The sequence below is a fragment of the Pteropus vampyrus genome, unplaced genomic scaffold (assembly GCF_000151845.1).
Source record: "Pteropus vampyrus isolate Shadow unplaced genomic scaffold, Pvam_2.0 Scaffold12, whole genome shotgun sequence".
Taxonomy (NCBI): Eukaryota; Metazoa; Chordata; class Mammalia; order Chiroptera; family Pteropodidae; genus Pteropus; species Pteropus vampyrus.
This window is the reverse complement of record NW_011888793.1, coordinates 1,655,431-1,672,060: the sequence shown is the minus strand read 5'-3', so window position 1 is coordinate 1,672,060 and position 16,630 is coordinate 1,655,431. Positions and strand designations below refer to the sequence as shown.

At 37.8% G+C, this 16,630-nt stretch overlaps 1 protein-coding gene across 11 annotated transcripts in view; it reads left to right on the top strand.

The window, feature by feature from the left end:
• The window catches only part of PLCH1 (phospholipase C eta 1), a 208,656-nt gene that overhangs the window by 147,117 nt on the left and 44,909 nt on the right, over window positions 1–16,630 (top strand). For all 11 annotated transcript variants that reach the window (XM_011379273.2, XM_023524242.1, XM_011379263.2 and 8 more), the window contains 4 exons: window positions 664–757; window positions 2,395–2,598; window positions 11,254–11,374; window positions 15,158–15,329. In XM_011379273.2, coding sequence (XP_011377575.1) covers window positions 664–757; window positions 2,395–2,598; window positions 11,254–11,374; window positions 15,158–15,329 — 591 coding nt within the window. The remainder of the gene's footprint in view (window positions 1–663; window positions 758–2,394; window positions 2,599–11,253; window positions 11,375–15,157; window positions 15,330–16,630) is intronic.

Below are 16,630 nucleotides of genomic sequence, written 5' to 3'. Positions count from 1 at the left end.
GAGAAGGTAAATGACTCATTTAAGGTCACACTGTCAGTAATATGAGCTGATTGCGTTGAACACAAGCAGGCCAGCTCCAGAGTGATCTCTTGCTGTGCCAGCTGCTTCATATCGCCTTTGGTTTTTACTTTTTCTTCCTAACCTCTGTGTTCTTGAATTAGCCTGGCAGGCTGCTCTCGTGCTTCAGGGGAAGGATGTATAGTTACACACACACACACAGGTGGGTTTACCTAGAACACTTGTTTTGGTAGGGAATCATTTTCTTTTAACATGTATTTATGATTAGCAACCTTCAGTGTTTTGTAGAAAACACTAGTTTTGCAGACACCTACTAGCTTCGAGTGAGTGGAATTTTGGCAATGCGGTTGCATTGATTATTGATTTTATTTTTTATTGCTTCATATTGCATATTTAGTAGTTGAAGTACTGTTTTCTGAAATCTAATCTGCTTCTGCTGATTAAATCTGAAAAGTGCAAGGAAGATTGATCATGATCACTTTCCAAAGATAAAGTGGTTGTGACACTATTAAGCTCAAACACTGTTCAGTTAACCATTTTACGCTGTGTCAAGAATGCTTGAAAAATCAGTATGCTGTTTTTTTAGTGTAGAGAAACATGAAATTTCAGGTACTCTACTAATGCTGGGTTTTTTTTTTTTTTTAGATGAATAATGTGACAACAGACTATTGTCTTGACATCATAAAGAAATTTGAAGTTTCAGAAGAAAATAAGGCGAAAAATGTTCTTGGCATAGAAGGTAAAAAAACAATATTTTTAATTTCTCATTTTTCAATTCAGTTCAGTAAGTTAAACTCTAGCAAAATTTTTAGGAGAAAAAAAATCAGAGCTATCTACAGAATAACTGATGATTCAAATACCGCCACCCCCTGCCCCCACATACACACACATATTTTTTCCTGCAAAGCAGATGCCACGATATTGCCAATTCTCTTAGTTTTGCAATGACGATATACATTTTTGACTCATACCAAGTCAACTCGATGCCACTATGTATGAAAGATACAAAGAGATATTTGGACTTTCCTCAAATGGCTAATTTTTGGAAATAGTCCTAACCTGATCATTTTATAAAGAGAAATTCAATTTTAAAATAAATAATCTATGAAACTAGTGACTTGAAAGTAAACATGCTTCTTAAAAAATATCGGCGACTAACTAGTTTTGCTTAGTTGGTAGCCATGGAGAGGTTTGTTGGAACCACAAATTTCTTTAATACAACTATCTCATTTTATAATTGAGGAAAGCGAGGCTCAAAAAAATTAAATTATTTGCCCACAGTTCTATATTCAGAATCTAGGTCTTAGGATCTTAACTAGAAATAATATATGAATATAGCTGCATGAATGGCTAAATTATATGCATTTAAAATATGTAGGGGAAAAAATGGCAGGCTTCTACTTAAAAGGAGAATCTTGCAAGCAGAACATACAGATATTCTTAACAAAAGACCACTGGGGTGCCCTGTTGCCCTCAAGACCATCCAAAGCCAGGGTGTATCTCACCATTTTTGATTGTTGGCCTCTTATTTCACCCACTTCCAGGCTCAGTGTGGGCAAGGGGAGTTTGTGTTTACTTCCTGAGGTAGAGGATAACTAAAACAGAGAAGAAAAATTTAAAATTTATATTATTAAAAACCACTTTAAAAACAACCAGAGAAACTAAACTAATTTGGACTAATTACTAAGACATGGATCTTTTCCTTGGTGTGGCCCTAAAAGATGGAATTAAACATGATTTCTAAGTTACGGCCATCAAGAAGGGCGTGAGGAAATTCTCCAGTCTCAGAGGATAATTACAAATACAGTTTTACCACATGATTCTTGAAGACTTGAAACAATTTACCCTAATAACCATCCCACTTAGGTATTTATGGGTCATTCATGTATTTATTCATATATTAGTGAATGCCTCTTCAACTCAGGCATTTGAAAAAATGGCAGGGTTTTCTACATAACCCTTTAAGCACTATTTCAGTTAGTAAGTGTGCTAGCCATTAGCAGCTTCTTAGTTGATCATTATACCACTTAGTATAAATAATGCTTTAACTCTGCATCAGTCACCGATTAGGTCACACTGCATAATCGTAGCTTGAGCTCAGTAATTACCGAATGGCTTTGCAGGAAGTCCTTTTCCCCACTCAGTCAAAATTCTTAAAAAGTCTTTTTCTGTAGGTTACAGTTTTAAACTGCTACTCCCCAAAGTCATATGCAGCTATCCGTTTGACCTGGAACAAGTCTCCCATTGGCCCAGTGTTCCCTCCCAAGGCTGTCCTGAGGGTAACTCAGATAATCCCTGAGAACACACTTTGAGCTCTTTTGTCCCTGTTACATATGCTTTAAAGCTGTAGCACTTCCTTCTCTCTTTCTTCCAAAGGCTTCACGAACTTCATGCGTAGTCCTGCTTGTGACATATTTAACCCACTGCATCATGAAGTATATCAGGACATGGATCAGCCCCTGTGCAACTACTACATTGCTTCCTCTCACAACACGTACCTGACTGGGGACCAGCTCCTTTCTCAGTCCAAAGTGGACATGTACGCTCGGGTGCTACAAGAGGGCTGTCGCTGCGTGGAAGGTATGTGCCCTGAGCTCCGGTTTGTGTTGGCGAACGTGTCCTTCAGATGGTCACTCAAGGCTGATATAAATAGTGGAGACCTGAAAAAAATGCACTCGCACTAACCAGAACCATTTTTCTGCTCATTGTAAAGTCATTCTTAACTCATAATCCTCTCTGGTTCCTCCTTCCTGTTGAATCAGGAGGGAGAGATCCGTGAGCTTGCAGTTGGGAAGCATTCCTTTGGTTGCTGCAAAATTGTGATGAAAGCGGCAGTTTCCCTAGGAAGATATTTTTGATTTAATAGTAGCAAAAGTAGTTCAGGATAACTATTTGTTTTCATGATACTTCATGGCCTATCAATCAGCCAACATTTATTAAATTTTCCTTGGGTTCCTGGAGGTGAGGACATGGATGTAATAATACATAGCGTCTGTCTTCAAGGAGCTCACAGTCTAGATAAAGGGTGGAAATTAGAATCAATAGTACTGGATGATAATTCCAACAGTTGAATCATAGACGTTTTAGAGAAGTGACATGAAGGGTAAGCTGTGGGGTAAAATGTGATGACAAATCAGGTGGGCTGGGAAGATAGACTCGGATCAGTCATAAAGGTTCTGAGGGCTGTAGTGGGGAATTCCAATGTTAGCTTTGGATAACAAGGGTTTTAATAGCTACCTATAGTGGGATGATCACACTTGCGGTTTAGAAACATTGCTTGGGCAACAGTAGGAGAAAAATATTTTTCATCTGTGTTTGGGAGGGGAGGAGAGGGGATGTTGGAGCAAAGAGAATGATGGGGAGGCTACTGCATTGATTCAAAGGAAGGATTATAAAAGCTTGGGCTAAGTGAGAAAGACAGTTAAACAGATATTAAAGACATAAATTTAACAGGACCTGGTAAGAAAAGTAGGATGTAAGGAATGAAGTAGAGCTGGAATGAATGAATGGCATCACCACATACTATTGGGAATCTGAGAAGAAGAGCATTAATTAGTTCAGTTTTCCATCTGTTGACTTTATAATGACTTTGCAACATATATGTGGACATTTTTGTTTATTAATTGATAGCGATATTGGAATTTAATGGAAAGATCTGAGCAAGATAGATTCCATAATTCTGAGCTTTGTATATGGTAGTTAAAATCACAAAAGTGTATGAGATTACCTAGAGAGAGGAGTGGAAAAGAGGGTGAGGCCTGAGGATGTAAGCAATCCAACATTTAGAAGTAGAAACAGCAAGAGGAACAAACAGGGCCGACTAGTGCAAGTGGCCACTGGGACTAAGGGTTGAAAGTATCAGAAAAGAAGGGTCAAAAGTGTCCCATGCAACAGAAGAGTAAAGTAAGGTAAAGACTAAGTATCCGATCTGGTTTTTGACAGTGGAAGTTAGTGGTGTCCTTTGCTGTACAGTTTCGGTGGCATGTTAGGCACGGGAAGGTGGAGGTTGGTGATCTGCTGTGGGTTAGTGTCTCAGCATTTTCACACATTAGAAGAAGATTTGGTGATACAGGGTTGAGAAGGTTTTGAGATTTGGAAGAGGGGGAAATGGGGACACAGGTTTGTTTTCAGACGGGATAAGGAGAAAAGAGATTTTGAATGGGTTCATGCCTGATAGCCTCTCTTTTCTCAGAGAGGTAGGAGAAAGCACCATCCACTAAGTGCAAAGGGCATGTAGGTCGGCTTGGGGGCTTAAGAAGATCAGCACCTTTTAGAAAAGTCATCAGGTAATGGGAAAGGAGTCGACAAGATAAGTTGGGGAAGGTTCAGCTAATTTCAAAAATAGTCTTTAACCAGAGAGAACAGGGGAGCGGGGAGGTAGATAAGGGCAAAAGGGGTCAAATATTTGGTGATGGAAGGAAATCTGTGGGTGGTGAACACATGATGCAATATATATATATATGTGTGTGTGTGTGTGTGTGTGTGTGTGTGTGTATATATATATACACGACATACTGTTGAATTTTATACTTGAAACTTACCGGATTTTGTTGATCAACGTCACCCCAATAATTTTAATAAAAATAAATAAATAAATAAAGTTTTTAAAAAGTCTTTTTGGGATACAAAATCTGTGTGCTTAGACTCTTCCCACTTCATCTCTAACAGATTAGTAAGAAGAGCAGTGAAAACAGATTGTAGACTTGATTCAAGCCTCTGGATTTGTAGGTCATATAAAATGTCTCAAGGTGTTGGTGAGAGCTCTTTTAATAATTGACAGTAGGTCCATGGGTCTAGGAAAGGAAGTGAAGTGAATAAGGGGCCATGAGCCGAGGTTAAGAGACTGGAAGACTCAAAGAAATAGAAATGTGGAGAAAGGTCATCAGACGTACTAAAAGCAAGAACAGAGTTGTTATCACGAGGTGGGATTTGGGATGTGCTTACTATAGGCGGTGACTATATTCGGGGCCTGTCACGGGTGAGCAGGACTGACATGGAGTGAAGCAAGGGATTGTTGGCTTTGAGGAGGTCAAGACCAGGAGGTTGAGTAGATTACCCACATGGACTTTTAACTCACAAAGGATGCTGACAGGGAGAGTCAAAGTGAATAAACTAAAAGATGAAAAGCTAGAGATTAAAAACCATAAAGCAGATATTTAAGTACAAAAAGAATGCTATAGAAAAGTCATTTGTAATATGCCAGAAAGGTATTGCTGGATTAAAGTGAGGAGGATTTTATTTTTTACGAGTATAGAACAATTATTTAAAAGTAGCAATAAAGGACTAGAGAATGCCTTCTGGTTCTATGATTTATACAAAAAAAGCATCTGTGGAGAAAGGAAGTAGGGTCCTCCACCAAGGTAAGCTGGCTGTTAACCGAGATAAGGAGGTTGAGCAAGAATTCCAAAAAGAGTCTGGTGATCAAAGGGAATTTGTTTATAATGGAATGGAGCCCATGCAGCAAAGGGGAATTGCTTTATGACGGGAGTAAACCGGGAGTCGGCAGTGGATGACAGGTTGTTCTTGGGGTGGTAGAAAAATAAAGGGAAATGAATAGAGCTGTAGTGGGGTGAGGTAAGCCTGGTGACTGGATGAGCTTTCCTTTGTCACATGGTTTCTCTCTTGAAGATTTTTCTGCTATAAAAGTTTAAGATGTAATGTTATAGCAATAGTAGTAATAAAAGTAGTAGTAATGTTATAAAAATAAATTAACATTTTAAAAATGGACAGTCATTATAACTATCTGTATACAGAACCATTAGGATCACTACAAATTTAGCACTCTGGTAATTAATGCTTTAAGACATGGCATTTTGCCGTGGACTCAGAGAATACCCACTGATAATAGTGATTGACAATTGAATACTTAACCAACTAAATAATGAAGATGCTTATAAAATATTAACGTAAAGAAAAGTTTTGAGCAACAGATGGTCTTATGGTGGCATTCTGTTCTCAGCCATTATTAAACCCTTTGTTCACTCAGCACTCAACCAGTTTTACATGTCTGACATTCACAGAGATACCTGGAGCACGCACTGTCGTAGGAGTCATAGTGATAGTTGTCTCTCACTTTAGATGGTGACATTTTCATGGAAGCCAAATATGGAAAATGACTGTTTGTGAATCCATGAAGCGAAGTCAACTCTAGACAGTCTGGCTGGCAATTTCGTTACTTCTGTGTCCTGTACTCTATTTTTTTTGCTTTCTAGGTCCTTTGGTTACCTAGTTTCCTCTTTTTGTGATTTCTCTGTCCAAAATCAGTGTCTTACCTAAGCTTAATCATGTTCCCATGATCAATTCCTTATACTGAATCAAAACTTCTAATCTTCCAACTCTGTTTAGGATATTAAGAAGGAAAGTTATCTGATTAAGATAATTTATAGTAAGGTGCAAATGACTTTTAGTCTTAGCTTTTTCAGGGGTCTTTTAATTTTAAAATGAGAGCTTTTAGAAATTGTGTACGGTAATGATATTGAACATGAGCCTTCTCTTAAACATTTTTTTCTTCCTGTATGCCATTCATCAAAGTACTATAATAGAAAGAAGCCACTTTGCCCTCGTCTAAAAGGTTACTTGCTTCAGATATTTACACAAACTGAGAATATGCACAGCTATGGTATAATTTTAAAGGGCATTCAATCTCTTAAATATCTCCCTTACTAGCTTGCATCAACAGATTCCTCCTCTATTATTTGGCTTGAAATTCTTACTATTGGAATAATCTGTGGACAGTGAAAGTCAAGCTACTGTCTCAGAAAAGTTTTTGTTGAGGAGAAGAATTATATTTATCTGGTAGACATGGCCAGCTTTATACTTGATCTATTTCCCGTTTGAAATTGTTGTCACCTTGGCTTTGAATGTACTATATGCAGGATCAGGGAGACTACCACAGCTTCAGCCTCTTTTGTGGACTAGTTTCTGACTAAGTACTTTCCATACATTCTCACTTAATTCTTATAACACTAAGGGAGATGGAATATCTCCTTAAGAAAACACCCCAACTTGGAGTGGAGTAAGTAGCTCAAGGTCTCATAACTAGGACATTTGGAAACTGGGATTTGAACCCAAGTTGTCTGACTTCCCTACTTTACTGTTTTCCAGAAAGCCTGTGTGCTTTTTAAAGGAGCAAGCATTGAAAGACATGACTGGCCCTCAGGGGGATGAAATGATGGACATCAGGTCATATAAGGGAAAACTAGAGCAAGCAAAGTATACAGCACAGAGGGGAGGTAGGCTCTAAAAGGAGGAATTTGCTTTTCTCCTGATTAGGCCTGGCATCCAGATATTTAGACATTCCTGAAGACTTAGAATTTGATGACATGATCTTTTGTGTTCATGTGACAGTTTCTGTCAGCCCCGTGATTTGAAGACCTTAGTTCACGTTTGAAGCTTGGGCTTGGAGACACCAATGTATATATATATAATCAGTTGTACTTTATCTACCTTGGGTCCAGATGAAGTTGTTTTCATTCTTAGACACCTGCACTAGGATTTAAAGAACCTGATTTATAGAATGTGGCAGGTTATGAACTGAAAATTTCAGGTCCCCTACATATTTTTCTGAAGCAATTTTTGCCAAATATACCTCTTCGAGATGGAGAGTAATGATTCTAGACAGTTTCTTCACGGTATTGTGACCCAAAGAATCTCTCCACTTTCAAGCTTCTATTTTGATAATGTTGTGTTTTCCATCTTCGTTGGTTCAGCTTCAGGAATGTCCGAGGTCGGGATATATATGGTGTCTTTAGGAAGACTAATAAGTCTTTTTTGGTGAAGTGGGCTTGTCAGAAAATCAAATTGATAACATTTTTTTTACATGGCCTTTTATTCCTTTGATTTTCAGCCCGAGTTGCTTAATAAATATGGATGTTCTGTCCAGGGGATTTTCACTCTCATTACAGAAGTGATGTTGCATTGCTGTTATAATCGGTTTACAACCTTTCCTGTTATCACCGGGAGTGCTATTGGGGTGGAACGTTTTTAAGTTGCATTGTGAAAAGCTGTCATGTTAGCTGCTCAGCTGGCCTTCAGAACTGACCAACTCCGTCAGAGTGCTTTTGGGGGCCTCTGCTATGTGACCTGACTGAAAAATGGGCTGTTTTGTGTTTACGAGAATGGATTAGAGGATGTCAATCTTGCCAACATTCTCACGATAGCATGAGATCTTAAAGGAGCTGCCATTCATTTGTATGAGTGCCACATGTTAGGATGTCAGCACCGTTTGGGACTGTTGTTATCTTCGTTTACCAGACCTACAAAGCAAACATTAGAAGAACCATCCTTGATGGATATTCTGCCTGTATTATAAATATTAGCAAAAGAGCACCTTCTATTATCACCAATGTAGTTTTAAGCTCTATTTTGATGTGTTCATGATAATCAGGTCAGGTGTGACATTGCCTTGTCTACTTAAGGTTTTTTGTTTTTATTTTTGTTTTTTGAAAACATTAGTTCATTTATGAGGAATCCTGTTATGTCCTTTCTCCTCCAAGATGGGACTATAAGTCAGGGGATAAATTGTTAAAATTATATATTTTAAAACATCTGTTCCTTCTTTCGACGCCTATATCCAAAGACAAATTAAAGAACGACAAGTATATGTCAAAGGATGGGTGGGGCTTCTCTTCTGAGAAGATGTCTCTGATACATTTGACCTCATTTGCAGGCCCAAAGAGACAGTGCAACGCTGCATAATAGTATCCCAGAACCTTTGGTCATACCAGCAGCATCTTTATTCTTAAACTTTGTTTCCAGTATTTCTATGGTATTACCTTTGAAAGTTCTTTTTCCTTTTATCTTCTCTAATTTTATTCCCTAAGGATATTTTAATATCTAATGCTTAATTAATATAGGTAACTGTATTAGGGAATAGATAGGAGATATATCTGACTATCATCTATCTATCAATATCGATATAAGATATATAGAATAACATTTTATATATGTAATGTTTCTCCAGGAGACATGTCTTTGCTGTTAAGGCCATCAACTGATTGGGTGAGGCCCACCGCTCATATTATGGAGAATAATCTGCTCATATTTCGGAGAATTACCCAAAGCTTACTGATTTAAATGTTAATTACATTTAAAATATCTTTATAGCAACATCTAGACTGGTGTTTGACCAAAGAAACTGAGCACCCTAGCCCCGCCAAGTTGACACATAATGATAACCATCAAATCATATTATGGTTATGGTGAACAGTTTGAGAGTTTTAGAAGGAAGTGGGGATGCTGTCGCTTGGGGTAATACACACAACATACATATAGGGAAGGTGCTATTAAAATAGAGAATAGGTGTGGTCCTGAACTGCGTGGCTCTATTTAAAAGGCCGTTTTGATCGGCATTCCATTAGCTAACTCCAGCCTGCAGAATTATTTGTTTGGCCCATAGTGTAATTTAAAAAATAAATTAATTACCGATAATTAAAAATTGGGGAAATTCACTGCGATAAGATCTAGATTTTTTATTTTTCTCAGATCTGGCAACCAGAGTCCTTATTCCAATGCAGCAATGATTGATTGACAGTGAGAAGTAGTTATTTCATTTAGACATACATTTGCTGTTGTCCTGCTGCTCTCATTTATGTTACCTGCTAGGCTCTTGTTTGTATTTGAGTTTGTGACCCCCTCCCATAGGAAGGATAGTGTCATGAGTGCTGGCAAGTTTCTGTGGGGATCCTACCTAAGTCCAGATTGGGATTTAGATAACAGAGTGGAAGTGGACATTTTAATTGACCTTAAATGAAAGAAGCATAAGGTAGGATTATACTTGAGGAAACTTGCCTAACTGAACAAGTCTGTGAGTTTAGGTATAGAAGAAAATAAGGTTGACTTGTCAGGTAGGAGCTAGGGTATTAATTAAAACAATACTAGTTTTTTTTTTTTTTTTTTAAGAGTCAAACCTGAAATTTCTTATCTTAGAACAACTAAGTTTATTTATTGCTTCTGTGAAATTCAAAATAATCGTTCTTATTGGGTGACTCTTTCAAGCAGTGACTTAAGGGTCTAGACTTCTTTCCATCTTATGGCAGAGCCATCTTCAACACATGGCTTCTCAAGTCACAGCAGAAGAGAGAGCATGGATGACTGTGTAGAACAAGTGCTTAGAGAACAGACCTGGAGTGGTGCATTATTTCTGCCCACATTTCAATGGCCATGTCCTACTGCAAGAGAAGCCTGGCTAGTGTAGTCCAGCTGTGTGCCAAGGTGAAAGAGAAAATGGGCTGAGTGAATGGCCAGCCAGTCTCTAGCACCAGAGATAGAGACCTTGGGGGTAAACAAACAGGAGCTGCTGTAGAATATTTATTAATAAACATAGCATATATCTACTAAGTATATACTATGTGTTGGATGCTGTGTTAAGCACTGGTTAGGCTTTTGAGCAAAGGAGCAATGTGGTGAAAGCAGTGTTTTGAGGAATTAGTCTGATGGCAGGGTGCAAAACAAGAGAAGGCAAACTAAGTCAGGGAGGATGATGAGGAAGTGAATGTCTTTCCCTAGCTGGGAGCCAATGAGGTTGTCTACGTACATAAAAATATCAATTTTATCAATAACAACACGAGTTACTATGGGCTATGCAGCATTATAATCAACTTCATATGTACTTAATTATCACTCAAACTTATGATGCAAATATTATTATTTTCCTTTTATTGATAAGGAAAACACCACTTTAAATGATTCAGTTATTTGTCTTTATTTATATAAATCTTGGCAGGGCCTGAGGATTTGAACTTAGGAAGTCAATGTTATTTTATAACTACTATAGCATTAATAAAGTGGAAATAAATCTAGTGGAAACATAATGTGTTTAAGTGAATAGTAATGAAAAACCCTGTTATGGATTTGAGAGGGTCACTGTGATGTATTAAAAAACCTTAGTAAACTGAAGAAGTGAAATTAAAAAAACAACCTGTTAAGAAATACCACTATCCTTGGCACACTTGATTGGATTTAGATCAAATTCTAATGAGAGTTCTTGGTAAATGCTAAGCTGCTTGTAAATATGACATCTTTGTTGACTATGCACACTCAAAATCGAATTATTTATTGTCCTTAATTCCTTATTCTGATACATATGTCAGAACACCCATTTCTGTTTGACACCTTTGTCATGATTATAATATGTATAATCTCAAATAATAAACTAATATTTGTCTGATGTTTGCAGAAACATTAGTAAACACTGGAAACTTTGGGGTTGTTGATGTGAAGTTCTGTTTTTGGCAGTTGACTGTTGGGATGGTCCAGATGGAGAGCCAGTCGTACACCATGGTTATACTCTCACTTCAAAAATTCTCTTCAGAGACGTTGTGGAGACCATCAACAAGCATGCCTTTGTGAAGAACGAGTAAGTGTAGCAGCTCCTGGGAACTAAGTGAGGCCAGTACGCGCAGCGTCGTAACGTGGCTGCAGAGGCACATGCTCTTCCTTGGAGTCTGTGTCCTTTCTACCACCCTAGCTTTCTCTTCCCAACAAAACATTATGAACAAGTAATATGGGCTCCATGTACATACTTTCTGATGCTTCACTTATTCTTTACCCTATTCAGTCTCCAGTCGTTGCCTCAAAGTATGGTCTTACAAAGACCGACCTCAAAATTTCTAAGCCCCGGGTATACATATTATCTGTAAAGTCTAGAAATGTAGGTTACTATACATAGTAACTTATTGGTATTGTATTATAATACAGTAAAATAATAATATCCAGGTTTCCAGACTTGCTGGATGTCCTGTAAATACTAGTGTCTAGTATTCTTATGTTACTTGACCTCTCCTTGGTATTTGATAACGTTGACTGTTTTCTCCCCCGTACTTGTGTTTTATTTTTTTATTTTTGTTTTTTATTTTTGGTTTCCCTTAGAACATTCTCTCCTCCACTGCTGTCCTTACTTCTCACTCTCCTTTTTGGCTTATGGTCTTCTAGTCCATTGCTCACTTCTTTAATAGTCACTATTTCCTAAGTTGTTGCCCTTGGTCTATGATTTTGGTTGACTAATTATATGTCCAGATCTTTCCCCCTAAGTTTCAGTGGGTATATAGAAAAAAATCTTAGTAAAAATTCATCTGAGAATCCCATAGGTGTCTCAAAATCAACAAAGGCCATTATTCATTCAGGTATTTATGTAGATATTTAATGGTGCCTACTCTAAGCCAGGCATATTGTAATAGATGCAGGAAACTACAACACTGAATGAAAGATAAAACTCCTAACATCATGGAGTTTATATCCCAAACTGAACTCACCATATCGTTCTGGCAAATCTCTTGCTCTACTTTTTTGTTGTTGTTGTTGTTGTTAGAGCTAGCACTGTCTACCAGTAGCTTCAGCCAGAAACTAGAGGTCATTCTAGATTTAGCTGATTTATGTCAACTCTACTTCCTAAATTATCTTTTAACTCCATTGCCTTCTCTTCATTTTCATCTTCCCTTTGTTTCATCCTCCACATCGGTGCAGTATTTCTCTTTATGAAAATATAAGCGTGATGTTGTAAGTCTTGTCTTAAAGTCCTTCATGTCTTCCATGCCCTTCAGGGCCTGGCTCCTTCTCTTCCAGTGCCCTTTTCCACCATTGCTCCACAGAAACTTAGGCTTCTGTCTTCCTTAACTGTCTTTTGGATTTCCCAGTGATCCCAGGTTTTTTCACAACTCCCTACCCTTGTATATGTTATTTTCCCTGCCTGGAACTGGAACTTCCCTGCCTAATTCTACCTGTCTAATTTTGCTCATCCTACAAGACTACTACGTAAGCATTGTCCCTCTGGCAAACTTAACTGATAACAACCAGTTGATTTAAATGTTTGTATTTTTCTGTTCTTAGCACCCTGAGCATATTTCTATCATATCATACAGCACCCCCTTACAGTTGTTGGTTGCTTGCCTTCTTTTAAGTCTTTAAGACTAAGAACTCATTGAAAATATGGAGTTGTGTCTTATTTTTTATTGCCTAGCACATTCCTGCAACATACCAGACATTGAAGAATGATTTTTGAAATAAAAGAAGCAAATTAAAATGATAACTGCATAAAATTGATTTGATAGAAGCTTGTAGCCTTTAAAAGTTTTAATATTTGGTCTTTTCTTCAATTAATCAGCAGGTTAAAATGCTTTTCTAATGAAAGACACTTGCTGCATAGCAGATTTACTTTAAGGTGTCTTCTACATGGAAGAATCTTGAGTACTGATTTCTGATGTATCTTTGCTACCTTGATTGCTACTAGTCTTAGCCAATTCGAAGAAGTGATTTTTCCCCTTCTTTTCCAATATGTGAAGTAAGAGTGTTGGGAAGATCTGCTACCTATGTACACCTCTGAAGAGCCTCTGGTGACTCAATAGTCCTTACTTCAAGTTTGGAAATCCTTAGGAGAAAAAGCATTTCAAATTCAAACAGTTAATAAGGTTGTTAGAGCAGCGGTCCCCAACCTTTTTGGCACCAGGGACCAGTGACCCTATGAGAACCTAATGCCTGATGATCTGAGCTGGAGCTGAGGCGGTGATGCTAGTGCTGGGGAGTGGCTGCAAATACAGACGAAGCTTTGCTCACTTGCCTGCTGCTCACCTCCTGCTGTGTGGCCCTTGGATGGGGAGGGGGGTTGGAGAATCCCTGTTTAGAAGTTAAATCTTTTTCTTTTCTTTCTTAAACTTTGATTGCATCTTTACAGCAGGAATTTTCAACCTTGGCATTGTTGACATTTGGGGCCAGATAACTCTTTGTTGTAGAGAACTATCTTGTGCATGTAGGATGGTTAGGAGCATCCTATATTGTAACCACCAAAAATGTCTTAAGACATTGACAAATGTCCCTTTGTGTGCGTGTTGAAGGGGTGTGTGTAGCACAATTGCCCCCATCCCCTGTAGTAAAATACTACTCTACATCAAGCACATTTGACACTACTAGAGTTTTTGTAAACAGATCAGTAATTTAAAAATTCATTGTTAGAACTCCCTGATATGATTTATAGACAACTAAAGATTGTTAGTTTGTTGTTTTTCTTTTTTTCTGACACTATGAATAAAACCCATGTGAGGACATAAGAGCAAACAGATTATAGTCAGATAACCAAACCAACTTCAGTCACAAAGGTTCATCTCTTCTTATATTACCTCTGGTGTCAAGTTTATGCAATGAGGATAGAATGTAAGTTCAGGAGGTCACAGCCTGTATTGTGGAGTTTATGTTTGTTACACGAGCCCAGAAATAAATTTTTTTTCTCCATTTGGGTGTATTAGGCAATTTGAATATTGGCTTGTAACTCTGGAAAAAATATATTGCCTATTACTTCAGAAGATTGATGGAAACCTAGAAAAAAATAAAATAAACCTGAATTTGAAGTAATTTCTCATTTTGAGGAAAAAACGAAGTTAGAAGAGGAGTAATGTCATGTAATTCGCCCTGGTTCCCTTTCCGCCTTGGCCACGGACTCCTCGCGCTGTCTTTGGGAAGCACTTTACGCAGGTCTCACATTCTCTACTCAGAAACCTGACTGTGTGTGGGTGGAGAGTGAACATTTGACCCCCCACCCCCACCCCCTGCACGAAACTAAAGACTAGTATATAATTCTATACAAATGATTTTGAAATGCCTGACATCGGATGCTACAAAACACAAAATTCCATTATGTTATTTTATCCTTCGTAGTAATTTTCAAGCTGGGACTGATTGTATATTTTTGAGTAAATATCTGCATTTAATAATATTCAGTGGTCTCTTAGATGTTTCTAGACTTTTGAATAAAAATGAGACAAAATTACATTATGAGTTTTATTTCTTTAGGCCTTTTATCTCTCTTAAAATTTTATTTTTTCTTTTAAAGGAGACATTGTGTGTACCATTTTTCTTTCTGTGATACAAAATGGCAAACTAAGTCATCCCACATGAATTGATATATTGTTCAGCCATTATGCCTGGCAAAATACATTTGCTCAAAGGAGGGGTTTTTTTGTTTATTTGTTTTTGTTCTTTTTTTTTAATGCATATTTCATTTTTTTTTTCACTTCAAAGCATGTTAATCATCTCTACTCTCACAAGTGCTGTTACTAGGATTGCAAGAACATAATGACTACAGAATGATTTTTAAAACTCCCTGTGAATTGCCTGTACTCGATGCCTTTACAATACGTTTCTGTGCTCACAGGTTCCCAGTCATACTGTCTATTGAGAATCACTGCAGTGTCCAGCAGCAAAGGAAGATTGCTCAGTACCTGAAAGGAATACTCCGGGACAAACTGGACCTGTCATCTGTAGACACGGGAGAGACCAAGCAGCTTCCAAGCCCTCAAAGTTTGAAAGGAAAAATCCTAGTGAAGGTAATTACCTGAAGGAACACAGTGAAAGGCATTAATGACCAACTAAGCCCTCCCTCCCATAAGGACTAAACATTGGTTTATCAGGAGAGTAATAATTAGAGTCCCTACATGAAGGGTTGTCTAGATTTGTGTATGTACCTTGCTACAGTTTATTTATAGTCATAACTTCAAAAAAGCTTGTTATTAACTGACCACATATTCTGGGATTTGTTTTTATGTAGTGAGAATGTCCATACTGTAAGCCAAATGTTTACTGTTTCAGTCTGTCATAGTTTATACAAGAGAAATATATGTATAGGAGTGTGGGGTACAGGGGAGGAGAAGGCTCTTGTGTCCATATCTGAAAGCATTTCTTTCAGATTCTTCTCTCCCATTTTGAGCTCCAGTAACTGCCTGTCAAAAAAAAAAAAAAAAAGTCTTCACGGTTGGTCAGCCTTGGTTATGTAAGTGAGAACAGCTCGCTTCAAAGAGGAGCACAGGCACAGATGGACTGCCCCCCTACCCCCGCCCCGGACCCGCGGTGACTAGAATGACATTTCATAAACAGATTTTCTGAGGGGGGGGGGGGTCGGAAACTTACTACCTGCAATGAATATTATTAATACAAGGAAGAGTCAGAAAAAGAGTTTCTTGAGATTTCAGATCACTGACTTTGTGATTCCAGTGTGTTTGTGTGTTTAGACTAAAAGCATCTTGGATAGTTGGATTGTTTTGAAACGAAAAACCTAAGGAAGAGCAGTAGCATAGTCATATTCAAACTGGGTTATATTTTACCTAAAAGAGGGGTGTACAAAAAACAAATAAACATAGGAAGCACAAAAAAATTAAAGAAGCAGTTTATCATAGTGAGACATTAAGGCGGGGGGCAGTAAATAGGAAAGATGTATTCAGTTTTGGAATTTTTCTATCAGTTAAATGAGAATTATAGACAATCCATCAAAGAGGTGTTGGTGGGCATTTATATGTATGAAAGCATTTTGAATAAAAGCTCCTAACAATGTAAGAGATAACAATTTTCTTGAAGTCTTGCTAAAATAAACTCTTGTGATTACTGATTGCTGGGTTAGAAAGCTGTTATGTTTTTCGCCTTGTAAATGTTTCCATGTTTCCCGAATCATCTTTAGCCAGCAGTCAGAAGGTTAAATGCAGAATAAGTCCATTTGATTGAAATTCTTCCATTTTGGAAAGTGGAAGATACCAACATGAACTAATTGAGTCCTTTCTGCATAACTGGACTTTGGTCATTTGACACAGAATGTCCCATGACTGACGAGTCAGAAGCTCTGAGGCAAGCACTGGAA